This window comes from Temnothorax longispinosus, chromosome 10, assembly GCF_030848805.1.
Source record: "Temnothorax longispinosus isolate EJ_2023e chromosome 10, Tlon_JGU_v1, whole genome shotgun sequence".
Lineage (NCBI taxonomy): Eukaryota > Metazoa > Arthropoda > Insecta > Hymenoptera > Formicidae > Temnothorax > Temnothorax longispinosus.
The window spans coordinates 7891510-7908197 of record NC_092367.1 but is presented as its reverse complement, the minus strand read 5'-3'; the positions used below and the strand labels follow the sequence as shown (position 1 = coordinate 7908197).

Genomic DNA, 16688 nt, shown 5'->3' with positions numbered 1-16688 from the left:
CACAACGGTTTATCATAGAAAAATGTTTAATTTAAGAGATAAGCTTGTACGTTAATAATATACTAAAAAAAAGAGAAAAAAAATAAAACTTACAACATCTTTAATAGAGAACATTTTTTATAACAGTCATTTTTTTTTACATTAATAACAAATTATAAAAAATCCAGAACTTTACGCTATTTTGCCGCATCAGCCCCCCGACATCTCTGAGGGTATCTCAAGTTGTTGTTATAAATTACATTTGCGATTTCGAATTCAACGTAAAATCCTTTTTCAATTTCGCCGTCGTTTCGGCTGATGCGGTAAAACCCGCGATTCACATTGTACAGTAAAAATAATAATTATTTACACGTGACAGTACATTTTTATACAGAAAGTAGGTACTGCTCGAAAAAGTTGGTATTGATTGTCAAACATGAGTTGACAGCTTTCTTTCTGTCTCTCTCCCTCTCTCTCTCTCTCTCTCTCTCTCTCTGAATCGACTACATATAATCGTTACTACAATCGTTATATATAAAAAAATATATTCGTACAAAATAAATATATAATTACATGACGGTCGATTGACATGCCTCGTGATCACACACAATTGTTAGACTCCCCTTTAAGTAGCCGGCGCATAAGTAAAAACGAGTAAAAGTAGAAAAACGTGAAAAAAAAAAGAAATCGAGAAACCGATTCGTCGTTAAAGACGGACGGCGTGATCGGTACGATTTAAGAAATCAACTCATCCGACAGATAATCGTACACCTTACATACGCGTATCTAGTCGATCACAGAGAGTCCGAATTCCCAAGAATTTGTGAAATCGCGCGCGAGCGACATTCGGGAGACAAAAAAAAAAAAAATTAAAAAAAAAACGATTTGCTTCATTCGACGCGACCACGTGGCGTATACGTATGTACACTCGCAAATACATATGTATGTATGAAATAAATAAACGACAGGATGATCTACGAAATAACATCTAATCTGCCTCCTGCGGATATATTCAGCGAAACCATAGCGATAAATAAAGCCGTTTTGTACAAAGCGGAAGATAATCCTCTCGTAATCTATAATCTTATAAAAACTGTCTCTTACTGTAAGGAACCAAAACGCTTGTCTCGTGGGGTGGCAGCCGAAAAGTCCTCCGGAGAGCCGAGTCGTCTCTATACAGGGCCACGGCTCTCCCGCGAGAAAACCTTGCCTCTTTCACATAGCGGAATAATGAAAAATAAAAAATCTCTTACGTCGCGTGATTAGAGGTGTATTACATACTTAATTTGCTATTTATCAATTTACTTCTCTCGCTCGCTCGCTCTCCTCCTCTCTCCCCTTCTCTCATATATACACAATTTTCATACACTCGCATTTCAAACGTTACTCACACAATGCGACTGCATTGAATCAAAGTAAGTTTACGTCCATTATAATTATGTATAATAAACTTACACACAACCGTTTTTTTTTTCATTTCTTACAAATATATTATATATAATATATGTTGCAATAATGACTTTGACAGAACTGTTCTTTCACGTGCATAACATGCTGGTAAACATTTTTCCGTGCTCTTTCTCTTTTCCTCCAACATAGTACATTTATCTCTCATTATTAACGACAGCTCGTCAAAGATTATTGCGTCATTTTTTTGTATTAATCTTGTAAATTCGCTATTCTATCATTCCTCTGGCTCATATAAAAATAACACGCAATGCGAAGCTATCCAACATTGCTTTGTACATTCGCCCGTGCTCCAATGAAACAAAGTTGAACTTAACAAATCTAAAGAGTGTTCATTGCCAAACTATTGACGATTATCCGTACTATTGAGAAGCTTAGTGTAACTTAACGTAGAACCATGTGAATGTGATTGCCGACGCGGGCCAGCAAGACGTTTCACAAGGCAGAGCTATTTTTCTTATCTATCCGGTTGTACCTTATGTGTGTAATTCTTGCAAAACCTTATCTCTCGTAACGAGAGGAAAAAATCGCACGTTTAAAAAAAAGAAAAGAACAATATATCTCGATAAAAGTACACGATTTGTAATTGTTTATCGTTTTTTCCTCAAATCTGTAACGCAAGACTAGCGGATTCTATTCGTAACGACAGAAATAGCGATGCGAGTAATAACAGACAAACTTAAATAACATCAGTGTTCAATCGAATTAGCCTAGCAGTACCCGGGCGTACTGCTTTGTCCGAATGCTGCTCAAGCAAAATATGTCGTATCTGTCGCCGTCAATCAGCATTAAGGACCGCAAAAGAAACTATTCGGCATCTAAGTTATTATGGATTAACACCTCCGTCCGCGTTATGTGTGTGTGTTAAAGTATGTTACCATTCATTCTGATAATAAAATAATACCGTAGATCATCTTTCATAGAACGCGCCAACGGATCCATCCAATTTCAGCGGCATTTTACAACGCTCAGCATTTCGTTCAACCGATTTCATACAACGTATCGGATGGTTTAAACACAGAGAATGTAAAAGAGCTGCAGCTGAAGGGAGTGGACCCGCACCACTGCTCGAACATCACTTCATTTCAAATTAAACGTAACGAGCGGCGAGTATTATCATTCCGCGTTAATTACGTTTTACGATTAATCTCATATTTACACACATCATTGCTTAATTAAAACATAATTTCTTCTAACGTTGCTTGCACTCAACTTTGTCGTTTGCGACAAGGAAAGTCGTGCTGAAATTCCATTATGTACATTTTACACATACGAAGTAGATTAAATAGATTATTTGTGGTAGAGAAGAAATAATTACTGATAAGAGTGCGGTAAGCTAAAAGCAATCTCGATCGTTTTCTTATAATCCTCGTGTAGATCGTGAAAATGGTGAACGACTATCAGTTGTGCTATTAAAATGCGAATCTAGAATCCTTTTGCATATACAATAGTAACAATATCTTATATACATCATCATGAGCGTCGCGAAGTTACCATAACAAAAGGAAAGAAAACGAAAGAAAATGTGGAATTGTGTGTAAATATAGATAGATCCCTCGATTTGTGCTGCCTAAAAGTAAAATATAAAAAAAAACATATTTTAACTCTGAACATGTTGCGTGTGCGTGTACTTTGCACACATCGCCACGTTCCCGTAAATGAAATCTTTGTGTAAACTGTAAAGGTTTCTTATACGTTATCATTGAAATCTCGATGTCTTGAAAAAACCGAGTGTATCTGTAAAATCTGTAAAAATGCATAACTCAACATCCCGCAATTGTCTAAAGTAACTTTACATTAACATTTGTATTAAATACCTAATTTGTAGCCAATGTCTCTCGATCATATATACATGTGAATTAATGCTATCAAAATGTGTATTCTTTCACACTACTTGTCGGGACTTAAACTTACGGTTCTATCCTCGACAGTTACGAAACAAAAAAATAACCGACTCAAGCCTCAATCATTATCTCGCGGCTGTTTAGCAACATCAGCAGCTTGAAAACATCATTGATACTCGCATAATGTGCCAAATGTCTCCTCCGAAAGATAGCCCAGTTTCTCCGCACGAGCCCCACTCGTGCAGGGGATGCAGTTTGGAATATAACCGAGGTCGCCGAGGCTGCCAGCGGCAGCGGCACGTCTCAAGCGACGAGTGGACCATCGAGCTCCAATGCAGAATCGACATCCGTCGGCGGGACCCGACCGAAAGATCTACCGAAAAGATCTAAAACACAAGCAACCTTAAAACAGATTCAGCAACTGACAAGACCTATAAAAGCAGAGTTACATTTACAAAAAGGAATCATTGAAGAAGCAAAAGAAGCAACGTGGTTCCAAAACTCCCAAGTTACCCAAGCTTGACGACCAATTTCAAATTTAATGTCTCCACCGAAAGATAGCCCAGTTTCTCCGCACGAGCCCCACTCGTGCGGAGGATGCAGTTTGGAATATAACCGAGGTCACCGAGGCTGCCAGCGGCAGCGGCACGTCTCAAGCGACGAGTGGACCGTCGAGCTCCAATGCAGAATCGACAACTTGTTTATAGAGGTATTTGACGGTTTCACGATGGCGCCGAAAAAATACGTGCCGAGGGACTATTGCAGGTGCGAACATAAAACTTGCAAAAAGAACTGCAGCTGCGTCGAGAAGAAAATTTTATGCATAAAAACGTGCTGGTGCATAAGCCGTGCTGGGCGTAAATGCCAAAACGTAAGCAGTATAATGAGCAATAATACAGTGACTGCAATACTGTGGAGTTTTTTAATACTTCTGTAATAAGTAACTTCACTTTTGTTGCCCAGTATAAATTAATTATATAATTAATGTTTTTTATTTTAGGCAGCAGAGGAAACCACCGAGGTCGCCCAGGCTGCCGCACTGAGCAGCAACACTGAGGAAGCAAGCTCCTCAGCTGATGATGATCTTCAGACCCGTAAATTGCGTGAATTTAGAGAAAAAGTAAGCAGTATAATGAGAAATACTGTAATAAGTAACTTCACTTTTGTTGCCCAGTATAAATTAATTATATAATTAATGTTTTTTATTTTAGATATCAAGGGAAACCACCGAGGTCACCGAGGCTGCCAGCGGCAGCGGCACGTCTCAAGCGACAAGTGGACCATCGAGCTCCAAGGCAGGATCGACATCCGTCGGCGGGGCCCGACCGAAAGATCTACCGAAAATATCTAAAACACAAGCAACCTTAAAACAGATTCAGCAACTAACAAGACCTATAAAAGTCGAATTCGAAATTCGAAACCGAAGAGCCGCAAGCCGCAACAGGCACGAACCAGTTCGGACGTGTTTTGTCCGGAAGGAAAATTTTAAAGTATTGCGACTGTTACTGTCTGCATAGTAATTTCCATTTAGATTTTGTCACGCTCACGAGTACCAGATTTTTTGTTAAACAAACAGTAGTAAACTGGCCATAATTGTCCTCGGAATAGAGGCAGGCGCCAATTAAAAGAAAGAAAAAGAAACAAGACCTATAAAAGCAGAGTTACATTGACAAAAAGGAATCATTGAAGAAGCAAAAGAAGCAAAAGAAGCAACGTGGGTCCAAAACTCCCAAGCTCCCCCCCAAGCTTGACGACCAATTTCAAATTTAATGTCTTCTCTGAAAGATAGCCCAGTTTCTCCGCACGAGCCCCACTCGTGCGGGGGATGCAGTTTGGAATATAACCGAGGTCACCGAGGCTGCCAGCAGCAGCGGCACGTCTCAAGCGACGTATGAAACACAGAGCAATTTGATTTTTAAATATCCAACATGTTTGATACAAATCTATACGTGAGTACATGTTAATATCAAAGTCATGATGACTTCACAAATACGTGACACAATGATGACACGTTCACTAAAAATAAAAGAGATTTTCCTCAACGTTTAATGTGAAGGAATCTCATATATGAGCTGTCAACAATTGACAGTCAAGAGTCAAGAGTTGACAATATTAAAAAAAGAGAAAGATGAAGAACGGAGAATATTTCTTAATAAGATGCAAGAATTAAGTGGCAATATAAGGGTGATCAGCGGCATGTCTCAAGCGACAAGTGGACCATCGAGCTCCAACGCAGAATCGACATCCGTCGGCGGGGCCCGACCGAAAGATCTACCAAAAAGATCTAAAACACAAGCAACCTTAAAACAGATTCAGCCACTGACAAGACCTATAAAAGCAGAGTTACATTGACAAAAAGGAATCATTGAAGAAGCAAAAGAAGCAACGTGGTTCCAAAACTCCCAAGCTCCCCAAGCTTGACGACCAATTTCAAACAGACTTTATTCACACTATATCTTTTTAAGTAACTGCTATTTCCCTTTCTCTCTTTTTTTTTCAATATAATTTCAAACTTATTGAAAGATATATACGTAAGAAATATTGAATATATAATAACTTAATATTTCGACTTAAAAAATGTGCTGCATATATTTTAACATTAAAAATATATTTTTAAGAACAAATTGCAGCTAAAGTAGATATGCACTCTCCGAAATATAAACCAATTAGTTGTTTACAAACGTTACCGGCCCGTAAAACAATTATCGTTGAAGCTAGGAAATAGTACTATATTGATCTGATAAAATATTCTCTTCAAGAATCATTATTAAAATAGGCTCGTAAAACTTGAATATGTAGAAAATAATAGGATTAAAGTGCAATTGGACCATTATGTGAATAAAGTCTTGTGTTTTCCACAGCTTTTAAAATAATTGAGGATTAATTCGTAATAATTTAATATATCAATATATATTATGCATATTTAGTAATGAATCATTTTGATTCGTAACTGAACCGTAAAAATTGCACCGTTTACTTATCACTGTACACAAATGATCGCAACTAATCCTGATAAAGATATAATAACTAAATTATTCGCTATGTCCGCAACGCAATTGCAATTCTTCGATGCTGCATAGCAGTATAAGACTTACTCGCCCACTTTGCTCTCGTTGTTCTGACCGTTAGCATCAGCGTCGACGTTCGCGTCCTCTGACAGATCATCGTCCGCGCCTGAAAAACATAACATAGAAAAACATGAAATAATTAAATAAAATAAGATATATTGGTCACAAAATGGGCGACATATAAATTTAAGAATTAAATTAAGTTAACTCAATAATAAACTCGAGACTTACATGTCTCTTCCTCTTCGTCTTCTTCTTCTTCTCCGGAAGAGGAATCGCTGTCGCTATCTGTGCTCTCGGAGTTTGCCGAGAGGGAACATTGATCGTACGGCTCAGGCTCGGAATAGACCTCCGCGCCAGGGAAAATGTACCTGCCCGGTGCCAACTGATAGTAGGAATTTTCTGTAAAAACAATCGCAACCGTATTAACACTTGTATCATTCACAAAAATGCCAAAGAATTAATTTGTCGTATGCAAAATAGCAGATTTGTACCTGGTAGTCTAGAAGCGAGGCTCTCCCGAATCTTTGGTTGCCAGCAGTGTCTCTCCAATCTTCTGTTCTTCAATTCGGCTATATCGAACTTTTCTTCTGTGCTATCGATGCTGTTACAACTGTCGCCTATGCCGGAATCCAATACAGAGTCTACTGATGCTTGCCTCGGTTTCGGTATCGTTTTATCCGACTCGGCGGCGTCTAGATTTGCGGCGTCGTCATACTTGTTCGATTGTCCACGTTTATTCAGCGACTTGTGAGACTCCAGAGTGTTTTCGCTTATTATAGCTTCTGAGGAAAGGGACAATATTGTCGGCACCACCTGACATTCTTCCGAATTGTTTTCAAATGTCGATTTTGCTGACGTAACGTTAAACTCGTTTTCTGACGCCATCATTGTGCATTCAGTATTCGCTGGCGACGTGGAACTCACAACACCCGTCTCATGCGTGCTACCGAAATTCATCCTCTTGGGACTATTCTCTATACTAGTGTCACCCGATCGTCTTTTAGGACTTTCCCCTAGAAGTTTGAAGCTCTTTTCTGGGTTTTCCACCTGGACATGATCAGCGTGCAAAGATGATACGCAGACATTGATGTCATCTGCATGCTGTGGCATCGCATTCGCGGTGATTGAGAGGCTATCCTGACTTTCTGTCGAGGATACAATATGAGGTTTCAAATCAACTTCTACGCTATCGCGCGACACTTCGGTGTTACTTGTCGTGTCTTGACTCTGTTCCCACGTGTCGTCGGACAGACACCGCAATGGTAGGAGTTGCGAGACTTCCTTCAGAATTTTGTCGAACCAACAGACTTCTTTGTAAGTATCGCCCATTCTGCACAATGCCAATAAATCGAAATTTTATAATATAATATAATAAAATATTTATTGTGTAATTAAAACAATCATTGGATTAAATTGATTATTGCATTGAGTTGATTAAGTAACATTTATTTATTTATTATATACATATTTTTAGTGCACATATATTTCAATATAAAAAAATTAAATAACACTAAGATATATTTAATTTTTTAATATTTAATTAATAATAATATTAAAATTAAGTAATAATTAATATTTAATTTACAAAGCTTCCATACAAAAGATTAAACTTTTTACTTACAAATGGCATATTTGATTTATAATAATGTCACCGTCTCCCAGTAGCTCGACGTCGAACTTGAGATGTGGTAATGGTTCTCGATTAATAAGGATCTGCGGTACATGCGACGGAATGGATGAAGGAATTAGGGCTACCGGCCGAACCTTCAAGGACGATCCGATAACGATTAGAAGATCGCAATCGTCCTTGTCTTTGGCCATCGCATCATGGAAAGCATCTGGGAGCCCTTCGCCGAAGAAGACGATATCTGGCTTCATTATGCCTTGCGACACCAGATCTGAGAATTATACGAGAGGGTGTTCAATTAAATTAAATTAACAGCAATTTTAATTAATCTAAATCAAACGAAATTATTTGAAATGGCATTTTATACGTTCCGCTCAATCGTACGCAGTCGTAGCACTGTCGAATTGAGGAAAACTATCAAGGACAATAAACGACAAGCCGTTGCTCCGATATAGCCCCGAAACACGGCACTCACACAGGTGGGTGCAATCTTATAAGTTTACCTTTATGCGCTTATTAACATGCGAGACTTTTATTCGCAGTTACAATTGATGTATCAACTTATGTCTTGGATCAGTAACTTCATTTAGTTCGAGACACATTCCGAGAAGAGTAGATAACGTTCTGTCATTGGCCATCGACTCGCGACATTATAGCAAAGGCTAATAACGGAAAACTATCACTAATGATAGTCAACCTTCCGTATCATATTGAAATTGATAAGCCATTACGAAAGACTGCAAATAAATACACTATCAGCAAGGATATACGTGAAAAGAAGTCGCTCTATTTACCTCTGTAGTTCTCGCTGCAATTCACCTCGGATAGGGAGGGCAACGCGTTGACACGGCATTTCGGGCACGTGGGTATCCTTTGTGCGAAGATATTCTCCCTGATGTCGTTCGCTCTGACTTGATATTTACATCTTGTGCAAGACGCGGTGGCGAAGGAGCCTTTAACAGATAACATTCGGTAATTAAAAAACTGTAACTGTATATAACTACGAGTTTGCATGAGCTTGCACGTTAAATTGCATAATCTTGCCAATGTCTTAACAAAATATAACATTTGAAATTTTTGCAAATGCGTATTATATATAAATTTAGATTAATACAAAAAATATAAACATTAAAATATCTTTATTATACAGTATTATATTGAAAAAAGTTTAAACACGTGCAACGCCTTATTACAAATAACAGTTTTTAAAAATATAACTTTGTTACTAAATTATGTAAAGTATATTCATTAATGAACAAATAAATAGACTTTATACAAATGTTAGTATATTTAAAAATCTATATAAAATGTCATCTAAATGCTTTTTATGTAATAAACGTATAATATAAACTTACCATGGCATTCAATCACATTTTCAATACCGGCAACCTGCTCCAAGGTGTCAATATTTTGTGAGTAATTCCTCAAGAGCTTCTTCTGCTTGTCTAACATTTTGATGAACCTGTGACAGGGACTAGGTTTAAATTGTCCTGGATATATCTCGCGCGCAAATTTGTAGAATGGCCTGGGATCCTGACTAAAATAATTAATGTCGAACATAGCCTAAAAAATAAATTAAAAAATATAAATTAGACAAATACTTAATAATTGTAACACCTTGTCAAGACGTTAAAAGAGTTAAAAAGGATATTAACTACAAGCCGCTAATTCAAATAATTATAAAGCCGAATGAAGTACCTGTGGGTCCGGTAAGTCGGGAAAATCCTGCGCTAGTCTTGAATAAATACCATCTCTACTTCTAAAATCAGGAATACCACAGCTGACACTGACACCCGCGCCGGTCAATACTATAATCTTCTTGCTATTGCGAATTAATCGTACCACATCAGACAAGGTATTTATGTGTTTGAGCTTTTGCCGTCTCGGAGGTTCGGACATCATGTTGATTATGATCTGAAAATCAACACAATTGCGAGTGTTACACTTACGGAACAACCTTCTTTGCCTTAAGTCTTAAAAATATTGTAGATCTGACAAACGTCATGTATTCATACCTTCCATAATGTGAGATCGTCAACCTGCTCAGGAATCTGTGTGGAGTCCATTAGGAGGTGGTGTAGGAGATCCCTGGGATCCGCGCCCGTCAACATCTGCTTTTGAATCCAAGAAGAAGCGTTTCTCCACTGATGACTGATTTCGGCATCTCCAGAGAGATCGGACAATCCTGATAAATCCGACAGGTTTGAGACAGTGGAGGATATCTCATCCTTCTCATCAGCGGTATCAATCCTGAAATGACATAAGAAAATACGAAATTTTAAAAAAGTTTCTCCAAGATTCTCCAATTATTTTTGGTAAATATTTTAAACAGAAAAATGTTTTAAGAGACATGTTATTACTTTATATCAAAATGTATCGGGATAGAGTATGACACATGCAAAAAAATTTACTTTTAAAAAAAATAGTAATACTTTTTATTTCGTACACATATGCACGCGGTTAAGGATGAAACTTACGGGCAACCGGTGTCGTTACTGGTGGAGTCAACCCTCGATGATGGTGATATTAAATTTGTGGTTGCGGGAGATATGGAAGCTGATTTAGATTCATCGCTCAGCTCGTTGAATCCACTGTCTGTACCAAGTGCTTCTGTATGATAATAATAATAACGTATTTAATATAGTTTGCATTATTAATAAAATAACAGGTTATTATTTTCTCATAATTTTTTCTAAAAGCTCATTTTTTATTATGCCATTTATTTGCCAGTAGTAAATGCAAGTACAATTTAATCTATACATTTGTCCAAAATAAATCAATTACAATTATTCATTACCTACTTGAAACAAATATTAATTACATAAGTTTTTTAAAATTATATTAATTATATGTATTAAATAATTTTATTATATAACAAACAATAATTATAAATATTAATTAAGACAAATTTAACGAAGTGCAAAAGACTCATGTGATTATAAGATATAACTAAATTGGATTTTTATATTTAGTATACAATAATTATACTAAGATAATAAAAAGTATAATTATAAATGTGGTCGTGTAAAAGTTAAATAGATTAGCTCTCTTTTTGCATCTTCATATAATCATAAATAATTATATTACGGTATGCAAATCCAAAAAATCAATTTCTGCATACAGATATATTATTTTGTGCAAAGTAATATTCAAAAACGAATATCCCGCCTACATCCCGACTCGAGGAAATGGCGGACGCGTTATATAAGAGAGTTTGTTCTTTCTAACTGAACTTCTTTTCTCTCTACGTTGGAGAGAAAAAGAGGAAAAATGGACGGAGCAAGTTCAGCTAAAACGAACAGACCCCAAAATCTGCGAAGATATTACGGTATCAGGGGACCTATTATAGACTTGTTCGGAATGGATTCCGATCGGAATTGTTCAGTTATTTCCTAGATTTCTATTGTCTTTTCCAGGGAAAACGGAATAATTCCGATCGGAATCCATTCCGAACAAGTCCATAATAGGTCCCCTGGTTTGTTCTTTGTAACGGAAGTACGTTCAAGTGCTACTAAAACGAACAGACCGTAGTCAAAGGAAGTAGACTCGAGGCGAGCGTGTACAGAAAGTTCGAGAACGACCAACTCGAGCGAGTGCCATCTGTGAGCGCTAACGAGCGTTAACGCATCCAGCAATCTCCCGACACGATCGATCGATTCACGCCCACCGTGGGTGTCGAAGAATCAGATATCTCGGGGGCGAAAATCAGAAGAAAAAAAATACGGCAAAAATAGATCCGGCGACGTCGGTCGAGGCAGAACACCGTCCGCCGATCGATCGTTCGCAACGAGAGAAAGCGGCTACGTGAAAATTACGACGTGGTTGGACTCGCGCGCAAGATGGCGGCCGTCGGGGCCGAAACGAGGGACGCGGACGGCCGACTGGCGAGAAAGGCGCCCGACCGCCGCCATCTTGCGCGCGAGGTCAACCGCGAATTTTCGCGGCGTTATCGCGCCGCGGATATCGCGCGAGTCCACCCGGACGGGATTTCGATACCTTCGAGATCGTCGTGCGGGCTGTCGCGCGGTGTCTCGCCGGGCCGCGGGTCCGCCAGCGTCGCGCCTTTGCTCCCGTGGCCGCCGCCGCCGTCGACCTTACGACGCTTCACCGGGGACGAATATTCCAGCAGCTCCGTCAGCTCCGTGCTCGACGCCATTTTCGACAGCAATGCAACGCATAGTGCGATGCACTTCGGTTTAGCCCACGGCTGGCCGCGCCAGAGGTCGCCCCGGCCGTCCTGTGTTCCCCCACCCCTCCACTTTACCGGCCGAGCTCCGCCCATCCCGCCACTTTGCGCCACTCGGCGCGTTTCTTCTCGCCGATGACGTATTAACACGCGATGTATGACGATGACGGGCGATGATTGTCGAGGATCAGCGACGCGCCTCGCTCGCGTGGTTTCGCGTGCGCGACTGAGATACTTAATTCGTTCTTGATTTTTCAGAATGCTCCAGAAATCTTTAATTTTTATGTGGAGAGTTTTATTATCATGGTTAATTTGAATATATCTGCGGAGGATTTTAAGAAAATTCGTATCTTCGACTTCTTAAAAGGAGTTTTACTTTGATGCTAAATTTCTTTTCTGCACGAGAATTTAAGCTTGAGCTCAAGATAAATTTTTATTTAATAAGTAAAGCAGTCCTTTTTTTTTATGTTAAAGATTAAGAATTTATAGAATTTATAGAAAAGAGGATAGATAAATCAGATAGTCTTATCGGATGATTTTGGGGGGGAAGTTCAGAGAGACTATAATTTCTTATCTCTAAGACTAACGAAATCAAAGATCTAATGTCATTAATATGATACTGTAAGGTATTATTTGTTAGTCACCCCGGAAAAGTTTCGAGAGCGTATTAATAATCCAAATCTAAAGAGTTTTGCGATGGCAACTGTGATGTGGCACGTAACGCTAGAATATACATATATAGTATCATAACTTTATAATTTATTATTATTCTGACATTTCAATCAAACCCGAATAATAACAAATGAAATTGCGGTTTTCAATTAAAACTAAATATTCAAATATCGAGTTCTAAATATATGTTCTTAATTAAAATTGGGTATTATATCAAATCCTAAATACACAAGTTTTAAATAAATACACATGTACATTTATTAGTAATAAATGTTTTTAATTAAAATACATTATCAAATTCCAAATATACGTGTTTTAGACATGTGCATATATAACTTCAATAATAATTCGATTCGATAGTATTCAACTTTAATTATAAAGACTGCAATTTTATGTTAACAAATATATTCGATTTTAATTATATCTATGCAATCGATAACCGTGAAAAAAAATATGTAGCTTCGTGGCAATATATGATATTATTACGTCGTAAATATGTGTTCTTATTTATTAAACATACGTACAGTATTAAATTATAAATTTAATATTACAAAATAGAATATATTATATTCAAATATTTATGTCGGTAATTGAAAAATTTATATCCATAGTCGATAATATCGAAATTGAATCGGCCATACAACTGCATACACCTGTTACTTGTCATCGATAGCTGTCATCAATAAACTGTCAACGAAATAATAAGCAAAACGGGAGCTGGCGATAAAGGAGACAGGAAGAAATCTATGCCTGAAAAAGAAGAAACACCGAAGAAGAGAAGAAAGGAAGAAAAGAAGAGAATAGATTGAGGACACGAGGTATAGTTCTTCGCGCCGCGTGAGTCGAGCGAAGCTTCGTTCGCCAGCTCGCTCGTCCGTTCGTTACTTCGATCAAGATTCAGTTTATTCCAATTCCAGACCGGAGCTGGTGGCTGGTGCCAGTCGCTCGACAATAATGAGCTCCGATCACACGCAGCGGCGATGGAGCAATTTGCGGAAGGTGCTGGAGCGCTCGGGCCCGTTTTGCCGGCCGGACTTCGAGCCGTCCACCGATAACCTGCACATGCTCCTGGACCACTGCCGGGTGCTCGTCGTCGGCGCCGGCGGTCTGGGATGCGAACTACTCAAGAATCTGGCCCTGATGGGGTTCAGGCACCTTCACGTAATCGACATGGATACGATCGAGCTGTCTAACCTCAATCGGTAGGTGAGGTTATGTGACGCGAGAGGTGCTCACGTATAAAGTCGTTTTCTATATTTTAACAATATTATGTACATATTTTTCATAATACTACAATATTAAAATATATTATTATTATTTTCTAATATTATGGTATCAGAATATAGAAATGTTTTTGTATACACTAATAATACACTATATATATATAATCTAATTTCTGAGTATTAATTATAAATATTTAATGTTACACGATTCTGTTTTTCTATCTTCGAGCCTGTAACGAAAACACAGACGTGGCTCGCGTGAAAGATTATTCGGACGACTATTTTACCAAAGGAAAGTCATCGTTCTCATATCCTTTAAATATTACAGACAATTCCTGTTCCGTCATAAAGACATTGGATCCTACAAGGCAGAGACAGCTGCAAAGTTCATCAACGCTCGAGTACCCGGTTGTAACGTGGTTGCGCACAATTGCGAGATACAAAGCAAAAGCGAGGCGTTCTTCCAAAACTTTCACATGGTGATCTGTGGATTAGATTCAATCGTCGCGAGGAGATGGATCAACGGTATGCTGCTGTCCTTGCTCTCCTACGACAATGGCGAATTGAATCAATCCACCGTGATACCCATGATCGACGGTGGGACCGAAGGTTTCAAGGGAAACGTTCGTGTTATATTACCCGGCATGAATCCTTGCATCGAGTGTACGTTGGACCTTTACCCACCACAAGTGAGCACAATCTCCAGTATTCCATTTTCGAGATTCGATTATGTCGACAAGGCTAGTTTCGTACGTTAGAAACTTGTTTGTATCTCACATAGGTCACATATCCTTTATGTACGATAGCCAATACTCCACGTTTGCCCGAGCATTGTGTAGAGTATGTGAAGGTAATTCAGTGGCCGAAGGAGAATCCGTTTGACTGCGCCATCGACGGGGACGATCCCCAGCACATAAACTGGATTTACGAGAAGTCCAACGACAGAGCGACTCAATTTGGCATACAGGGCTTGACGTACAGACTCGTGCAGGGCGTCGTCAAGAACATCATACCGGCGGTGGCGTCAACGAACGCTGCTATCGCCGCTGTCTGCGCGACAGAAGCGTTCAAGCTCGCGACCAGTTGTAGCGCATCTTTAACTAATTACATGGTAATTACATGCGATAAATCAGTAATGTACTTTGTGTCGTAGACAAAATATAGAGCCTAAATCGGACTACGCGTTGAAGATTGAGCATTGCAAATTGGAGATTAGAATTCGATCAATCAAATAACTTTAATCTTTTGTTCTGTATGTGTGTTATTGATTGAATTTTAATCTTCAATTACAGTCCTTTAATCTCCAGAGTCCTTGATCTTCAATTTGCATTTGATAAGAAGATAAAGGTGTATTATATCATGCGTATTATATTTCGATCGTAACGCGAAAGTGGGCCATATTTATGTCAACAGGGTTTCGATAAGGTAAACGGTAAAAAAAAGAGTACATATTTCCTTTTTAGGTGCTCAACGATCTGGACGGAATTTACACGTACACTTACGAGGCAGAAAAAAGGACGGATTGCCTGGCGTGTAGTCAAGTACCGCGAGAGATCGAGATCAAAGATTCAAAATGTAAACTACAGAATTTGATAGATCTTCTATGCGAACGGCCAGATATGCAAATGAAAAATCCCGGTCTTACGGCTATAATAGACGGTAAAAATAAAACTCTGTACATGCAAATGGTAGCGAGCATCGAAGAGAAGACTCGGGAGAATTTGTCTAAGACTTTGATTGAGTTAGGTTTAAGAGACGGTACTGAAATAAACGTTGCCGATGTTACGACTCCAAGTACAGTTACTCTGAAGTTGAGATTTCTGCAGGACGATAGCACGAGTCAATAACTGTTCGAGAAATCTACTTTTCAAGCATCCCATTTCTCATACAATATATCTATGCTGTTCAAATTCGAAAAGCAAACTGGAAAATAAAGATTATAATGAAATGTAACAAAGCCAAGCAAAAGTTGCTCGTACAAGAATGCATGTCATTCTATATTTCTATCAAAGATCACCTTATCGCATGCAGGATATATCGAAATGAATGGAACTACAATTATTTTACTGCAGTTGCATTGCATTGTCAACATTATTGGCATTTGTTAATTAATATTAGTGACTCTTTAGTAGTTCTCGAACACAACAAGGCATGCAAGGTATCTCAAAATCATCGGAGAATCTCTTTAGCGATAAATTCTGGAGTCGAGTTTTCTCTAATGTTCAGGCATTAATAATTTTTGAATAGTAAATATTTGAAAAAGAAGAGCTGTTTGCAAATTAAATTTGAAGAAATCAAATAAAGTTATATCCTGCATTTAATTTTAAACTCAGTTAAAAAAGATTAAATATGAAATTTGACATTTACAGAGAATGTATAATGTAAAATATTAGAAAGTTGCAATAAATGATGACTTTCCTCAATATTTTCATTGAGGAAAAATTCGAGTTGGTTGAAAAAAATCCATCATTTAAAAGAACATCCGACGTGTGTGTGTGTGCATGTATAGTTTTGAGACATAATATAATATAATAAAAAAACAGATTAATTTGTAAGTCAATTAACAAAAAAATACATTTAGTATTTAAACAACAAAGACACGGCTTAAATAATATTCTA

General features: G+C 38.2%; 2 protein-coding genes across 5 annotated transcripts; one reads left to right on the top strand and one right to left on the bottom strand.

The window, feature by feature from the left end:
* Nucleotides 1-83: 83 nt before the first annotated feature.
* On the bottom strand, nucleotides 84-12292 carry Sirt1 (Sirtuin 1). 3 transcript variants are annotated; one of them, XR_011733966.1, is made up of 11 exons: nucleotides 11985-12289; nucleotides 10466-10598; nucleotides 10004-10238; nucleotides 9687-9902; nucleotides 9344-9551; nucleotides 8783-8941; nucleotides 7983-8259; nucleotides 6853-7691; nucleotides 6590-6760; nucleotides 4938-6464; nucleotides 84-4682 (listed from the first exon to the last, which is right to left on the bottom strand). XR_011733966.1 is itself a non-coding variant. In XM_071790747.1 (11 exons), the coding sequence occupies exons 1-11, from the start codon at nucleotides 12268-12270 to the stop codon at nucleotides 4625-4627; spliced, it is 2616 nt and encodes an 871-aa protein (XP_071646848.1). In that variant the 5' UTR covers nucleotides 12271-12292; the 3' UTR covers nucleotides 84-4624. The 3 variants fall into 3 exon arrangements, 2 of the variants coding, with proteins under 2 accessions (XP_071646848.1, XP_071646849.1); XM_071790747.1 differs by having other exon boundaries at nucleotides 84-4637; nucleotides 6386-6464; nucleotides 11985-12292; XM_071790748.1 differs by having other exon boundaries at nucleotides 84-3676; nucleotides 6386-6464; nucleotides 11985-12291.
* A 1187-nt stretch (nucleotides 12293-13479) lies between these two features.
* Uba3 (Ubiquitin-like activating enzyme 3) lies at nucleotides 13480-16613 on the top strand. Of its 2 annotated transcripts, XM_071790767.1 has the most exons (5): nucleotides 13480-13664; nucleotides 13764-14048; nucleotides 14398-14758; nucleotides 14851-15180; nucleotides 15533-16613. In XM_071790767.1, the coding sequence occupies exons 2-5, from the start codon at nucleotides 13801-13803 to the stop codon at nucleotides 15914-15916; spliced, it is 1323 nt and encodes a 440-aa protein (XP_071646868.1). In that variant the 5' UTR covers nucleotides 13480-13664; nucleotides 13764-13800; the 3' UTR covers nucleotides 15917-16613. The 2 variants fall into 2 exon arrangements, with proteins under 2 accessions (XP_071646868.1, XP_071646869.1); XM_071790768.1 differs by lacking the exon at nucleotides 13480-13664 and having other exon boundaries at nucleotides 13680-14048.
* Nucleotides 16614-16688: the final 75 nt, after the last annotated feature.